At 40.8% G+C, this 15,037-nt stretch overlaps 1 protein-coding gene across 1 annotated transcript in view; it reads left to right on the top strand.

Annotated features, from left to right (window-relative positions):
- PAMR1 (peptidase domain containing associated with muscle regeneration 1) overlaps positions 1 to 15,037 on the top strand; it is a 142,482-nt gene that overhangs the window by 36,359 nt on the left and 91,086 nt on the right. Inside the window, exon 3 of the mRNA XM_016123222.2 lies at positions 6,968 to 7,030. Within this exon, the coding sequence (XP_015978708.2) occupies positions 7,021 to 7,030 (10 nt within the window). The 5' untranslated portion in view covers positions 6,968 to 7,020. The remainder of the gene's footprint in view (positions 1 to 6,967; positions 7,031 to 15,037) is intronic.

The following is a 15,037-nucleotide window of genomic DNA, read 5'->3' as shown; positions in this document are numbered from 1 at the left end:
TGTGTGTGTGTGTGTGTGTGTGTATGAAATCTCATGAGATATATGATCTGCAAATATTTTCTCCCCTTCTGTGGGTTGCCTTTTTACTCCATTAATAGTGGCATTTGATGCACAAAATTTTTAAATTTTCATGCTGAAGTCCAGTTTGTCTCTGTCTTTGGTGTCATATCCAAGAAATCACTGCCACATCCAATGTCATAAAGCTTTTGCCCTATGTTTTCGTCTAAGAGTTGTATAGCTTTTGGTCTTACATTTAGGACTTTGATCCACTTTGAGTTAATTTTTATATATTCAAACTTAATTTTAATTATCTTTGATCACAAAGCACTTGTGATATATGTGTGGGTCAAGATAGCAGAGTTTCAACTACTGAGGTCAATAGTGTCTATAAAATGGTTTTTGGCATTTGATTCTTGATTCAGATCATCTGATGCTACCTGAAATTCTTTCCTGAATTCAATCTCTATCTAGTGTTCAATGCTAGTTGTAGCCAGACTTAGCTGATCATTAGCATCACAGGAAGATTTAAAATGTTTTTAAAATATATTTTGAGTATCCAAAATATTACATTACAAAATATTATAACATACGAAAATATTATAATTTCAACACTTATCAGTAGGAAAATATCAATGAAATCTTTACAATTTTTATACTCTCTTTGAAATCCAGTGTGTATTTTCAACTTATAAAATGTCTCATTTTGCATTAGCTACATTTCAAGTGCTCAGTAGCCACATATGTAGTTCTGCACTATCATTTAGTAAAAGGTCACTGTCACACACACACACACACACACACACACACACGCGATCATTATCTCTGAATTTTTAAAATGAAGAAATTTAGATGAATAAAGGAATGAATTACCTCATCTTTACTGTTCTCTCTCTTATTATGAATGTCTTGGAGGGCCATGCCAGTTCCTAGACAGGTGTTTTTCCATTAGACACTGTAGGGTGGGTGGAGTTGCACAATGGTGTCTGGGACAGCCGTGCCCAACCTGAGTTGACACCTTCCTTCTTTCATTGAATCTAGCATTGACGGCGTACCTTGTGCCAAGCCCTGCTAGGTGCTGGGGATACAATGGTGAGAGTGCAAAACAGATAGATCCTCTGACTTCCTGGAGTTTCCAGTCTACACAGTGGAAAATTAATTACAGAAGGGGCTGAGTCCCATGTGGCAGTGTGGGGGGCGGGGGGGGGGAGGTGTAGGCAATGAAGGAGTGTGTTGTCTATAAAGATTTTAAAAACAATAATAAAATTGACGGTTGTAGGTCTGCTTTTTGTTATCATCATATGCCTGCAATTCCAAACCATGTCAGTGATAAAATATTCCTCTCAAGACTTTTAAGCACTCAGATTCTTGCACCCCGCCCCCCTCACCCCAGCCCACTGAATCAGGATTTCCACGGGGTCGGGTCAGGCCACTGAATGTTTTAGGAGCTTCCCAGATGCTATGGATTGAATTATGTTCCCTCCAATTCATAGGTTGAAGCCTTAACTTCCAATATGATACTTTTTGGAGATGGGGACTTTGGGTGAAAATTAAGTTCAGAAGAAGGTATAAGGGTAAGGCCTTTAGGATGGGATTAGTGTCTGTATTAAGAAGAGACACCAGGGAGCTTGTGAGACAGTGGCTGACTATGAACCAAAAGGAGAGACCTCAGATTAAATCTGCCTTGTTGTCACCTTGATCTTGGACTTCCTAGACTCCAGAATTGTAAGTAAATCAAGGTCTGGGTGTAAGCCCTTCATCTATAGTATTTTGTTAGGGCAGCCTAAGGTGATGAAGACACCAGGTGAGTCTGAAGTTCATCTAGGTTTGGGGGCTCTTGATGTAGACCAGGAATAACCAATAGTTTTTCTGCCATGCTGGTTGGGGAGGACTTTAAGCTCCCTATGGAAACAAGTACTTGAATTGATTAGTGACGTTTAGCAAGGATGGCAGGATAAAGGTGTGGGGTAAGAGGGCTAGGGGAAAGTATTTCTGTGTATTTGCCATCACTGTAATTTTTTAAAGTTGTAACAGCTTCTGTTCTCATTTCTTTGAGCTTTCTCCTTTTCCTTTCCAGCATCATAGTTTCGATAATTTAAGAAAATCCTCAAAGAACTTTACTGCCTTCCCCTTGACTCACACATGCTTCTTGAATTTCAAAAACATGCCGAAGAGCCAAGAGTCACTGTCTACATTTGCCCATTGGGCTTTTCCTTTTGGCTTATCTCATTTTTTTTTCCATTTCTTGTCTTCAGAGTTCTGGAACAAAGCTCCAGAGTGATTCATTAGTCATTTGTTCTAACTTCACAACCAAAGAATCTCTGGTGTTAGAAAGTAAAGAAGACAATTAAAATGTAATATTATTGCAATCCTTATCTTTGTCATTTATTCAGCTATTATTTTTGAGCACCTCAGGCTGCTGGGGATTTGGGAGACAAAGATAAATAGAAGGTAAAATCTCAACCTGTGGGAAGCTCCAAGTCAAACCTGAGTGTCAGATTTCTATTAGTTAATTACAGTGTGTTAAGTGGTTTAATGGGAGGTGCAGAGGAAACAGAGAGGAGAGCCCATTTCTGTCTGGAGGGGGTCATGGAGGGTCTTCTGGGGTCCTCTTCAGTCCCTTTCCCCCAAGGGATTCATGAATTCATTAAATACTAAGGCCCTCTTAAGTCTTGAGCTCTGATTCAGGCATTTCAGATATTTCAGTGAACAAAACAAAGATTTCTGCTCTAGTAGAGCTTGTAGTGTAACAAGGGGGACAAAATAGATTGAGGTATCAGATAGGGACCAACATATCCAATTTATTAGCTGGTAAGATGGTATGAGAGATTGTGGTCAGGTACCTCTCCTTCCCTCCCAAGCCCTCTTCCCTCCCGCCATCTTCATTGGGGATGGGGATGAAACCTTCCTCTTTCTGCCCAGCTTCAGGACCAATCTTCAGAAGGGCGATCCTGGGCTGGGACCTGGATGTGCTTACCACAGGGAGGGAGGAGGGGCAGATTAGCCTGAAAGAGAGGGCTTTTCCTAATCTCAACATTCAGATGAGCTACACTTTCACACTAGAAAAGTGCAGGAATTGGTGGTGGTGGTGGTGGTAGGTGGAGAGGACAGGAGCTCCTGCCTGAGGGGGTTGGAGGGGAAAAGGAGAGGAGAAGGAAGCCTCCTTTACTTTAGGTCTGGAAAAAGTGCAGAGATAAGGAATTTGGTGATGAGGAATTCTTCACCACGCAGATAAAAAAAAAAAGAGTGGGGTTTCAGTTCAGAAAAATAGTGTATGCTGAAGCATAGGCTCTGCAAACTAAGTCCTCGTATTGTTGGTACTTTTACTTTCACTATATAGATGAGGAAACGGTACGGGACATCTCTCGTATTCACGTCCTCTTGGACCCACCATTTATTTCAGCCATTGCTATAGCCACCTGCTTGGCATAGGTATAATCTACCAGCCAATACCTCTCCTAGGCTACACCTCATTTTCCTCACTTTCTATTTTTGAGGAGGAAAATCTTTTTCTCTGCTCTTAGGTTTTTTTCCTGGAGATCTGCAAATTAAATTGACAGAGACAGATTATCAAGAGAAAAAGTATTTGCATGTGGATGCTAACAAAAGAAGTAGCTAGCTTGTATATGCAGTTTAGTAGGGGAAAGGGAAGGAGAGAAAGGCTTCTATGGGATAAACAAATAGACTTCTTTAGGAAAGACAAATGGGTTTTTAGAAGAACAAATGGGGAATTAAAAAAAGTTTGTGATAATGTTTGTTTAGGCAAATGTGAGTGATCTTTCTGTCTTCTTTATGGCCACGAAACTCCCCAGAGAGATTTTTGGCAGCCTCATTTCCCAGAGGTTGCTGCTTTTAATCAGATAAGGGAAACTCTGAGAAGGCTTCTTGTGTCAGCATCTGTTGGTTTTCATTTGCTTTCAATTCAAAATAATCCTGTTTTAAGATGGCATATTCTGATCCCCTTCACTGCTTCAGTACTTCTCCAACATAGCTACATGAGAAGTCAGCAGGAACGTGTCTGGCACTGATGGATGCATGGTGTGGAGGTGGACAGTGTGTGAATGATCAGTGGAACCCATCTCGAACTGCCCCCTCGTTTGTCCCTTGGGCATTCAACATAGCCCTCAAAAGATGCCCATACTATTGGGACCAGTTGCCCACAGTGGTGCTTACTTCTTGTAATGGCTTTTCCTTGTTTCCTGTTGTACTTCTTTCTGCCAATCTTTTCCCCAGGTCGTTTCCCAAAATACCTGCCTAAAGGCCTTTGGCCAGGCTCTGCTTTCTGGTGAAACCCAGTCTAAGACAGAAACTGTAGTTCAAAAAGCTCTAGTGATAGTGCCACAATGCTACAGATAATATATGATAGAAGAGGAATTCACACCCGAGTTTCACTCACTTCCTGCTGTGATATCTTTCTTCTCTGTATGTTTTTAGTTGTTATGTCATACTCGCATTCACTGAGTCTGCTAAGGCAACACCTAAAATAGACTAGGAGTGAAAAAGAATAAGATATTTTGTAAAGTTTGAAAACATGAAACTTACATCAGTCTGTTTCTTTGGAATTTTGAAAGTCATTGCCATCAATGGTTAAATTTGAAATGTTTTTCAAAATACTGGTTTTGGAATGGTTTCCTTAAAATTATTTGATTTGGAATCTATTTCATGTGGTTTTCATAACATATAAGTGGTTTTTTAAGACAGTGCAAGCCTGTTTGGTTTCAAACTGTTTTTTTAAATGAGACCACTCACACGGAATATTTTTGTTACATGTTTATACTATTTAAAAATTAAAGATTTTTTAAAATTCGAACAATTTAAAACTCTTTAGAAACCAATTTAAACCAAGATTTCTGGATTAGCTTCACACTATTTAACTTCCAAACATTTAGTCAAAATAGCTTGGAACTGAGACAGATTTCAAAGCTGTATACTTTCAAAATGGCTCCATCTAGATAATGCGCAGGGATATATGGACCATTTTATTGTCTTAAAACATTGGTTTCCCATCATACTAATATGAGCCTAAGTGATAACTTACATTATTGCAAAATCGCCTACATATGTTTTTAATTAAAACATCTGTGCAGTGTGTAAATAGATTGAAATGTTTTCTTTATCAATAATATGGAAACTATTTTGCAAAACTTTCAACCCAGCATCCTCCTCTCCTCCCATTGGATTATGACTGTGTGGAATGCGCATCACTGGACAGAACCATCATTTGGTGTGGATTTCCCTTATGTTTATTCTTTTACTAGTATTATCGCTTGTAATTCTCACAACAATGCTGCGAGGTATGTACTATAATAATAGTATATATTATCTCTTTTTAAAAAGGACATTCAGGGTCAGAAAAAGTTTTAAGAAACTTGCCTGTAATCTTAAAGTTACTGAAGGGCTCAGCAGGTTTCACGCCTCACCTGTTTGACTCCATACGTCAAGCTCTTAACCATGGTGCTTCCTGCTTCGGACCCAGTATTCACAGCTTTAACTTACTTTAACTTACTGAACCACTCTCTCGTATCTGTGTATTCCCCCGCTCTCAACCAAAGAATTGCCATGTCCCTGCAATCAGTCGCCAGATAAATTATGAGTAATTTTTTATCAAAAACAGATGCTGATAGGAGCTGAAGATTTGTGTTGAGATGTTAGAGTAGATTTGAGACTATCTGTAAAGTAATTTCACTCCCACACATTTCTGTTCACATGATTCTTGAGTGGGGCAAGGGGGAAAAGGTACAATTAAAGAGCAAGAAATTCCATCTCTAGATGAAAGTAGCATCTTTAGCATCCTCCAGGAGGAGAATGGACCTTGGCCAAAAATTGAATGTTAAATATTCTCTTTACATGTGATTACTGTAAGCTTAGGCTGGAGCCAAGGGGGAAGTAATTTAGAAGCATATTGCTACCTGAGGGATGGAATTTGAAAGGGTGACAGTGAAGAGTGTTGGGGGCGGATACCGAGAAAGGGACAGTAACAGAAAGAGACAGTAATAGAAAGTAACAGAAAGGTCTACCTTCTTTGTTTGAGATAGTCTCATAAATAGAGAATTATAGTGAAAAAGACAATATTTCTCCTCTTATGGGATGACTGTACTGACTCTGAAATTGATGTTTTTTGAAATATGAGTAGGTGTGTTAGATTTCAACAGTTAAGAGCTGGGCGGTAAAAAGAGTTATGAGGTATGTCTCTAATTTACATTAATAGACATTTCATAAGCATAACAAAGACATTCTGGACTATTTTGTGGGCATTGGAGTGGTTGAGGACAGGGTGGTGTCTTGCTGGAACTCTCCCCAGCCCCCATCCAGATAAATGAACTGACTGCTGGCGGAGGGAGGTTGGATCCAGGAAGAAGACCAATTTTTACTGGCTAGGGTGGAGTTGCGCCAAAGGTTCTTGGAGAAGTTTATGGGAGAGTGTGACAGAAGGTGCTTTCACAGACCTGGTGACCAAAAACCAAGACTGGGAGTGGAGGCGTGCTCACAGGGCACTCCGTGAAGGCTTTACAGACAGCTCACTCCAGAACGTCATTATTTTCTCGTGAATCATTTGGCCCTTGCACATCAGGAAAAAAAAAATGTCATGGCTCTTAAATTGGGCCCTAATTTAAATACTTTGCCATGGACAGGTACACCCTAACTGCTGGTTAAGGTTCACCTCCCAGAATTAAAAAATTTTGCCCCTCACTTGGTATAAACCTATTAAATTAAGTGCAGAATTAAGACAATTATACAAATAATTTAGTCATCAAATATAGTTTTCCCTGAAAAAATCATCTAATTAAGGCAAAGGATTTTTTCGTTCACTTGCACTTTCCCCAAAATGCTTTTGGGTTATGTTCATACAGCTATTGTCTGTGGGAGGAAATGCTGGCTACTGGGAAGGGAGGGGTGGTCGAGAGTCTTATGCAGTGGCATAAATGATAATTTAACAAATAAAATGGTTGGCTGTATTTCTGAATTCCAGGGGAGGAGCTATTCTGATGGCTATCACTTCGATTAGCCTTGATGGACCTTTGAATGGAGAAAGGTAAGATTCCTCCCTCCTCCACTGAACTTGGAATTTGGATGGTCAAGGGTAAGTCAATCGCTGTGATGATAAAATCAAAATAATTAGGGTCTGGGAAAGTGACAGCTGGAGCAGAGTGGAGATCTCCCTAGAGAGAAAGACCCAAAGATGAAGGAGATAAGAATATATCCTAGAGGATATCCCCCACAGCGTATTTTAGGAGAGAAATGCCAAATATTAATTTTTGACAATGCATGATATTTTTGTGTACAAAATATAGAGAATGAAGTCTACAATACTAAAGGATCTAGGATAAATCTTAAATATTGATTCAGGATTCAGACTGCCTTCATTTAATTAAGCTTTAGGTCCAACACTTCCTGGCTGCATGATCTCAGGCAGGTAAGTTTTTTAACCTCTCTGTGCTTCCCCAACTACGAAAGCAGGGCAATGATGATGCTTGCCTCAGAGTTGTTGGGAGAAATAACTGAATTAACACTTGTAAAGGTTTAGGAGCAGCATTTGGCCCCTAATAAGCACTTTATATAAGCATTATATTTATATTATTATTAAATATTTTAGAGATTCTTCCCTTGACTCCTATTTGTCCACCAGCTACTGCTCCATTCCTTCAGTCCCTTTTATAGCAAAACTCATCAGAACATTGTTTATCTTCTCTGTCTCTAATTCCTTTCCTCGCATTGTCTGTTGCACTAGTGTTTCTCAAGCTGTCTTTTTCCATTATTATCCTCCTAAGGAATCTTTTTGGCTTTTTTTTTTTAAAAAAAATCTCTCATAACTCATGACATTTAATACCACAAATGTAATGTATAGTTGATTATGCACTATATATCTATCTATGATTTATACGATAAAAGAGCAAGGTTTTTTCATTCCCCAAGAATCGATTTTACCTCCATTGGAAGTGATATCACTCCCCACTGAGAATTCATTTCTTAAATCTACTTTAGTTTTTCTTCCTCCTCCACTGCAAAACAGTTCTTGTTCAAGGTCAAGTTACTGACCTCTGTGTTGCTAAATCCCTGATCAATTCCCAGTTCCCGACATGCTGGACCTCTCCTCTGCATTTGCCAGAGCCATCGCCCCTTCCTCCTTGATACGGTTTCTTCAGTTGGCTTGTGGCACATCCCATTCTCTTGGTTTTTCTCCTATTTACTTGTTGCTCCTTCTCAGGTCCTTGCTGGTTTCTTTCTTCTTGCCTTCCTCTTAATATTGGAGGATCCCAGGGCTCAGTGCTTGATCCTCTTCACTGCCTATACTCACTCTCTTGGTGATCTCATCAGACATCCTGGCTTTAAGTTAATCCATGTACCAATGATTCCTTACTTTATGTCTCTACCGAAAGTCTCTCCTGGACTCCAGACTCATATCATAACTTAATTTCCCCACTCAGATATTTATTTAATGGACCTCCTTCCATTAACATATCCAAGATTCAACTTTTGAAATTCTTCCCCCAAACTGCTTTTTCCAAGGTCTTGTCCTTCTCTATTTTTCTTACACTTCACTGATCCATTAGGATGTTCTGATTCAAAATAAATCCAGAATGCTCCCTGGTATTTACACAAGTGAATGGGAAAAAAATAAAAAATAAAAATAAAGAGCTAAACTAAACATCTATGCAAAACGAGTATATAGATGATTATAGCAGCTTTATTTATAATTGCCAAGCAACCAAGATGTCCTTCAGTAGGTGAATGGGTAAGCTGCGGTACATCCAGACAATGGAACATTATTCAGCACTAAAAATAAATGACCCATTACACCATGAAAAAGTATGGAGGAAACTTAAGTGACAGTTAAGTGAGAGTAGCTAATCTGCAAAACTATGTACTGGGTGATTTCAACCATATGACATTCTGGAAAAGGCAAAACTATGGAGACAGTAAAAAAAAAAGCCAGTAGTTGCTAGGGGTCGGGGGAGGGAGGGATGAATAGTTAGAGCATAGAGGATTTTTAAGATATTGATGCTATTATGTAAGATACCACAATGGTGGATACATGTCATTATATATTTGTTAAAACCCACAGAATAGACAACACCAAGAGTGAACCCTGCTGTAAACTATGGACTTTGGGTGATAATGATGTGCCAGTGTAGGCTCCTCAGTTGTAACAGAGGCACCCCTGGGGTGCAGGATGTTGACGGAGGAGGAGGCCGTATGTGTTGGGGGACAGGGAGTATATGGACACTCTCTGTACTTTCCACTAAATTTTGCTGTGAACCTAAAATTGCTCTAAAAATAGAATCTGAAAAGAAAATCCAGATTCTGCTACCAGCTTGGTGGGAGCCACCATCTCACTCTGTCCTGAATAACCACAATTAGCCTCTGACTGGGCTCCCTGCTTTGGCTTTGTCTCACTGCAGTCTATGCCTGACCTAGCGGCCTGAGGGTTCCCGCTAGAACGAGAGTCAGAGCCTGTTACTCCTTGGCTCAGACCCCTCCGATGGCTTCCCATCCTACTCAGAGAAAAGCCAACATCCTGATCATGGCCTTCTAGCCCCTTTCTAATCCCCATCCTCCTCTCCTTCCTATTCATTCTGCTGCAACCACACTGGCCTCCTTGCTGTTCCTCTAACACACCAGACACACTCCTGCCTCATGGCCTTTGCACTGGCTGCTCCCTTTACCTGGAATGCACTTCTCCCATGTATCCTCACGACTCCCTCCTTCGCCTTCTGCAAGCCTTTGCTCAGGTGCTACCTTCTCAAAGACACCTTCCCGTCCACCAGTTAAAAACTGTAACTTGCCCACCACTTGCACGCTGAGCTCCCTTACCTGCTCTATTTTTCATTTCACATCATTTTTTAATATACCATTATTATTGACTTACTTTTTTATTTGTTGTTTATTTTGTCTTCTCTTGACAAAATAAAACACTCATGAGGACAGTGATTTCTGTCTGTTTCATTCACTGATGTACCCCAAGTACTTAGAACGAGTACCTAAGTTCATATTAGGTGCTTAGTCAGAGTTGTTAGATGAGTGAGAGTCTCCCTACCACCCCTGACTTCAGGTCCTTCTGTGCAGTTTATGCTTCCAAGGATGTTCTAAGCATATACAAACAGGAGATTCAAATGTAAGTCTGTTCTTATATTTTGCTATGTTGTAATTCCGTTGCTCACAACCTTCAGTAAAGCACCTCTTTTAGTGATACTTGGGAGGACTGAGGAATGGAGTGTTCTGTGTGTGGCGAGTGGGACAGAGAGGTGGCAAGCATCAAAGAAGGTGAGTCACGGAATGGAGAAAAATAATTCAAGAGAAACACAAAATCAGAATAAGAGATGACCAGAAGAAACACATGGTCCTAAAGAATCCTTGGCATCATTTGAATAATTGTATATATTCTGATCGCTTGCTCATTTACTATAATATTCGAATGATAAATAAAAGAGCCACCATCCGCTAAGGCTGGAAGACTTGGGAATATCTAGACAGCAAATATCTTGATGAGAATTGGAGAATTGCCCGGATTTTTTGTGTCCTTATGCTGATGGAAATATAACCAGGGGCAAGCTCTCAAATAACTGCTCTTTAGTTCCTCGCCTCCCCCCCCCCCCCCCCCCGCCCGCCCATTGCTTTTATGAGACAATTTCAGTTCTGCAGCCAAAGGTGTGGGTGGAGGGGGCTGGGAGATTGCAGGGTTGTTGAAATTCTTCAGGGTCTTGCTCTGCCGGTCCAGAGACAGGCTCTGCTTCCGCCACCTCACGATGCAGTGTTTGAAAACACTAGGACTCAGACTGCAAGGCAGAGTTGGCTTTCTCCGATGATTTTTCAGCAGCTCCTGTATGTTTCCTTCTGTCTGAGAAGCCTGGGATTGCAGGTCTGGAACATGTATTAGTGGAGTAATGTCTGAGGAGAAAAGAAGAACGATAACATGGAAACAAGCTGCCATGGCAACAGTTGCAATAATAAACAACTTTCCCCCCCTAGGAAAATCAGAGTTTGGACTTGTGACAACATTAGGAAGGGGAATAAGTAATGCCCAAACTATCTCGTGCTTGCTTTTTTTTTTTTTTTTTTTCTCCTGGGTTGAAGAGATTTCCTAAGAGCCTCATTGGGCAAACAGAGGCAATTATGCGTCATTCAAAATCTCATATTTTTTCTAGAAATTTTTTTAAAGGAAAGTAACTCAGAATGTGTGAATTGGAAAGTCAAGATCATCCCTCCCCCTTTTCACTGTTATTCTTCTGGGCTAAAAACTACTATAGAAACAGTCATAACATACTTACATACACGCAAATGTATTGCTAAATGGTTTGGTTTTTTAGGTTGGTTGTTACTGAGTGGGTGAGACTTAGTAGGGTACAATTGGTAATCAGTACAATTTCCTCTATTGCTTACTTTAGCTCTGAGTGCTCTAATGATGTCCTTTCTCAGTCTCTTAAAGGCATCTTAGATGGTTTTATAACTTTCTGATCACTGGCGAGTATTAAAAAGTCCAGTCCAGTCCAGTATAAATTAAATTAGTCTCTCATCTAATTCAAAGTTTCTTTCCTTACCACCCAGCTCAGTGCCGACCAGGTAGGGAAGGAAAGCTGGCAGTGATATGATCTGTTCTTTCAAACTTCTTGCATGCCCATGTTTTTTTGTGGCTTTTGGCTCCTTCAGCATGAGGAAGACGTAATTAGAACAAGGGGCAGTCATATTTCACTGCCACTGTTGTAATCTGTGGCAGATGCCCCAATGCTTGCTCTTCAGAGACCCCATGACCCTCACTCCACAGGGGAATTAATATCCTTTATACCGTTTGATGAATTTATTGCTCCTCAAACCTGGGCCCTACACACCTCAATCCTACCCTTGGGGTGCACCCTGAGGTCTATTTGTCTCTGAGCATCATTCATCACTTGTTTGGCCCAGTACTGCCCCCAGACTTTGGCAAGAAGGGTGCCAGTCCTGGACCTAACCCCTTAGAGGACCCCACCCTTGCCTTTTTCTACCTGCAGCTATTCAACTGGGTGAGAAATCATCAGATCCAGGAGAGCGTTCCCACGTGGAGCTCAAGCAGCAATTCTAGTCCTCATATCAGATAATGGGATCCCAGAATTCCCTGCCAGAATGGCCTCAAACCCACCTCCAAAGCCTTGTGAGACCTTCTTCTCCTTCTTCTTCAGGTTCACGTGGGCTTCATTACAGGTGTATATATCCTGAGACCTAAGGAGTAGGCAAGGGGTACTGCTTGCCGGGAATGTGGATGGAACTCATGTGCGCATGTGTGTGCGTGCGCACGGGCGCTGCAGCAGGGACCCAAGGGTGGGAAATGAGGGGAGGCTTGGCAGGGCCAGCTCTCACTGTGCTTTGCATTTGGGAGTGAATTCCAAGAATGATGAAAATCCTCTGTTTGAACCCAGCTTCCCAGGTTCTGATGGAAGTATTTTTGTCAAAGGAGGATGATAAAACATGTTTTATTCAGCTCGATTTATATCTTAAAATATTTAGACATAGGGTGTATGAGCCTCCATTTATATTCTTGGTCTGAGCGCTGGAATCTTAGGGGTGGCCATGACTAAACCCATACCTCCCTGACATCCAGCTTTGGGAGTACAGGTAGGTTCTGCCGCTGTCCTCTCTCTATTCAGCATCACAGGTAGCTTCAGCCAGCCTCCCACCTTTACTCTTTTCCAGGCTAGAAGTAGGCGTTTCTATCTCCCTGTCCATACCGCTCATGTTTTAAGGACTACCTTTCAGATTCTCCCAGAGTGCTCTTGCGCTATACGCAGCCAGCAGCAGCTGGTGGTGGGCTTGTGACTTATTCCCAGGACACATTAGGTCAAAAGGTGAGATGTGGCTCCTTCTCCTACTAGGCAAAACCAGATTCCATGAGTGGTTCTCTTAGGGAGCATCTTCCTCAGTTTGAAGGGGAAGGGTAGAGAAAAACGACTGTGCTCTCTATTCCTGTGAATTCCCTTCCAAAGATCTTCTCTAATGGATCTCAACCTTTTCTTATATGACCCGGAGGCAGGCAAGGGGGGTTGGTAGTGAAGAGCCTCTTTAGATACCTCATACTAGACCTGTGTGAATGTGTCTGGAACTTCTGTTTAGAATGTGTGTGTATCTGTTACCTAGTTGTTTTCAGCTTTAGCAGAATTCAAAGGCAACAGGAAAAGTCCCGTCTGGTAATCTATTACACATACATTACCTACTTATGTGTAGTCATAAACTTGGCTTTTGTATTTGGATGACAGTTTATATATTTCTCCAATAGCTGCATAACATTTCATATGGTACATGTGGCTGTACCATAATTTAATCACTCTTATCTCAATAGTTATTTATGTGGGTTTTTGATATTACAAATAACGCTCTAGTGAATAGTCATTTAACATATATTCTTGTACCCTTATGTGAATACTCCTAGAAGCATGAATGCTGACCAGAGGGTCCATACATTTTGATAGGAAGCATGTTTTGTATATTAATAGGTGGAACCAAATTACCCTTCAAAAATTTTTAGCAATTTATGCTCCTACTAAAAGTATCTGGGACTATCCTTTTCCCCAGACCCTTGTTTACATTGAATACTGTCAAATTAATCTAATTGGTGAAAATTATATCTCATTACTATTTTAATTTGTATTTCCCAGATCACTAGTGAGGTTGAACATCTTTTCATATATTTACTAGTCATTCGTAGCTCTGTGAATTATGTTTATGTCCCTTGATAATTTTTCTTTTTTTCATATTTAGAACTTTTTGTGTGTTAGTCATAACCACTTGACTATAAAATATGTTCCAAATGTTTTTCCCCATCTGTTATTCTCAAGATCTTTTATCATTAATAGACAGACTCCTGAGACCAAGAGATTAGTCTGCCTTGAATTGACTTTAGGTTAGTGTCTCTGGAAGGTTTCAAATTGTATTAGTCACACTAGTCTAGTTGCTAGTATCCTCAAATTTCTGTAGCTTAATTCAGTAAAAGTTTATTTTCACTTTTGCAGCAGTCCAACATGAGTGTTCTTGGTTAGCTCATTAGTATTTAGTCCCAGCACCAAGCAAAGGAAGACAGGAACTTCTCCCCAAACTCCTAGACTCCAGTGATGTCCTTGACGTTGGGCAGATTACTTTCTCTCCCTGGGACATTTTTTTCCATTTGGAAAATAGGATGGAGTCTGTGTGGTGATTTGTTCTTCCAACTCTTGACTTTTAGGAATCTAAACAGGATATGTGAAAACCTAAGTTTGTGGGAAAAGGTGGGTTCCACCACTGTGCGATCAGGGTCTTCCCATTACTAGGGTTATTTATAACCCAGTATTTTTACAGTCCAAGACTGCTCAAGACCTTGACGTCTTCCTTGCCACTCACATGGGAATCCAAGGATGTCCCAGGGAAATGCTTACTGCTGTATCCTGTTAGCTTCACTGCCTGGTACCCCTCCACACCCCAGTCCTACCACATCTATTCTTTCTCTCTTTTGGCCTCTTAATTTTTGCTTCCTCTTTTCAAATAAACCCATGTTGATGGTCCCCTGGCTTTGAATTCCTTCCTATAGCACAGAGTCCCTCACACACCAGAGTTCATGGTTAAGTCCTTATCAGTCTCGTAAAGGTTCAGAGTCTCAGATGTCCCCTGGAGAATTATTGTGTGCCATAGCACTTGTCCTTGTTTTTCTGTTTGACCAAACTTTGGAGAGTGGCAGATGATGGTCAAATGAGCTCGAGCTCCAAGAGGCCAAGAATCAGTTCTGTAGGAATGTGATATGAATGTGGCCTTTCCACTAGCTAGAGATTTGGTAGAGGTAGAACAGACACATGATAGGTCCTGGGGGTATCTTGAAGAATCCATTTGCCACATGTTTTATTAAGATGTGAGGAGTTTGACGATCAAATATACATTGACAGCAGCCAATAGGGTCTTGGAGCTGGAGAGGGCTGGAAGAGGTCTTGGCTGATGTTCTGGTCCAGTCTTGAACTCTTATTCTTTAAAGTTCTCCTAATATTCACAGGTCCAGGATGTTCCTGTCATTACCAGAACATTAGACAGCACTGTTTGGGGCCTTGTACAG

Source organism: Rousettus aegyptiacus, unplaced genomic scaffold (assembly GCF_014176215.1).
Source record: "Rousettus aegyptiacus isolate mRouAeg1 unplaced genomic scaffold, mRouAeg1.p scaffold_m13_p_5, whole genome shotgun sequence".
Classification (NCBI taxonomy): Eukaryota; Metazoa; Chordata; class Mammalia; order Chiroptera; family Pteropodidae; genus Rousettus; species Rousettus aegyptiacus.
This window is presented reverse-complemented; position numbering and strand designations above follow the sequence as displayed.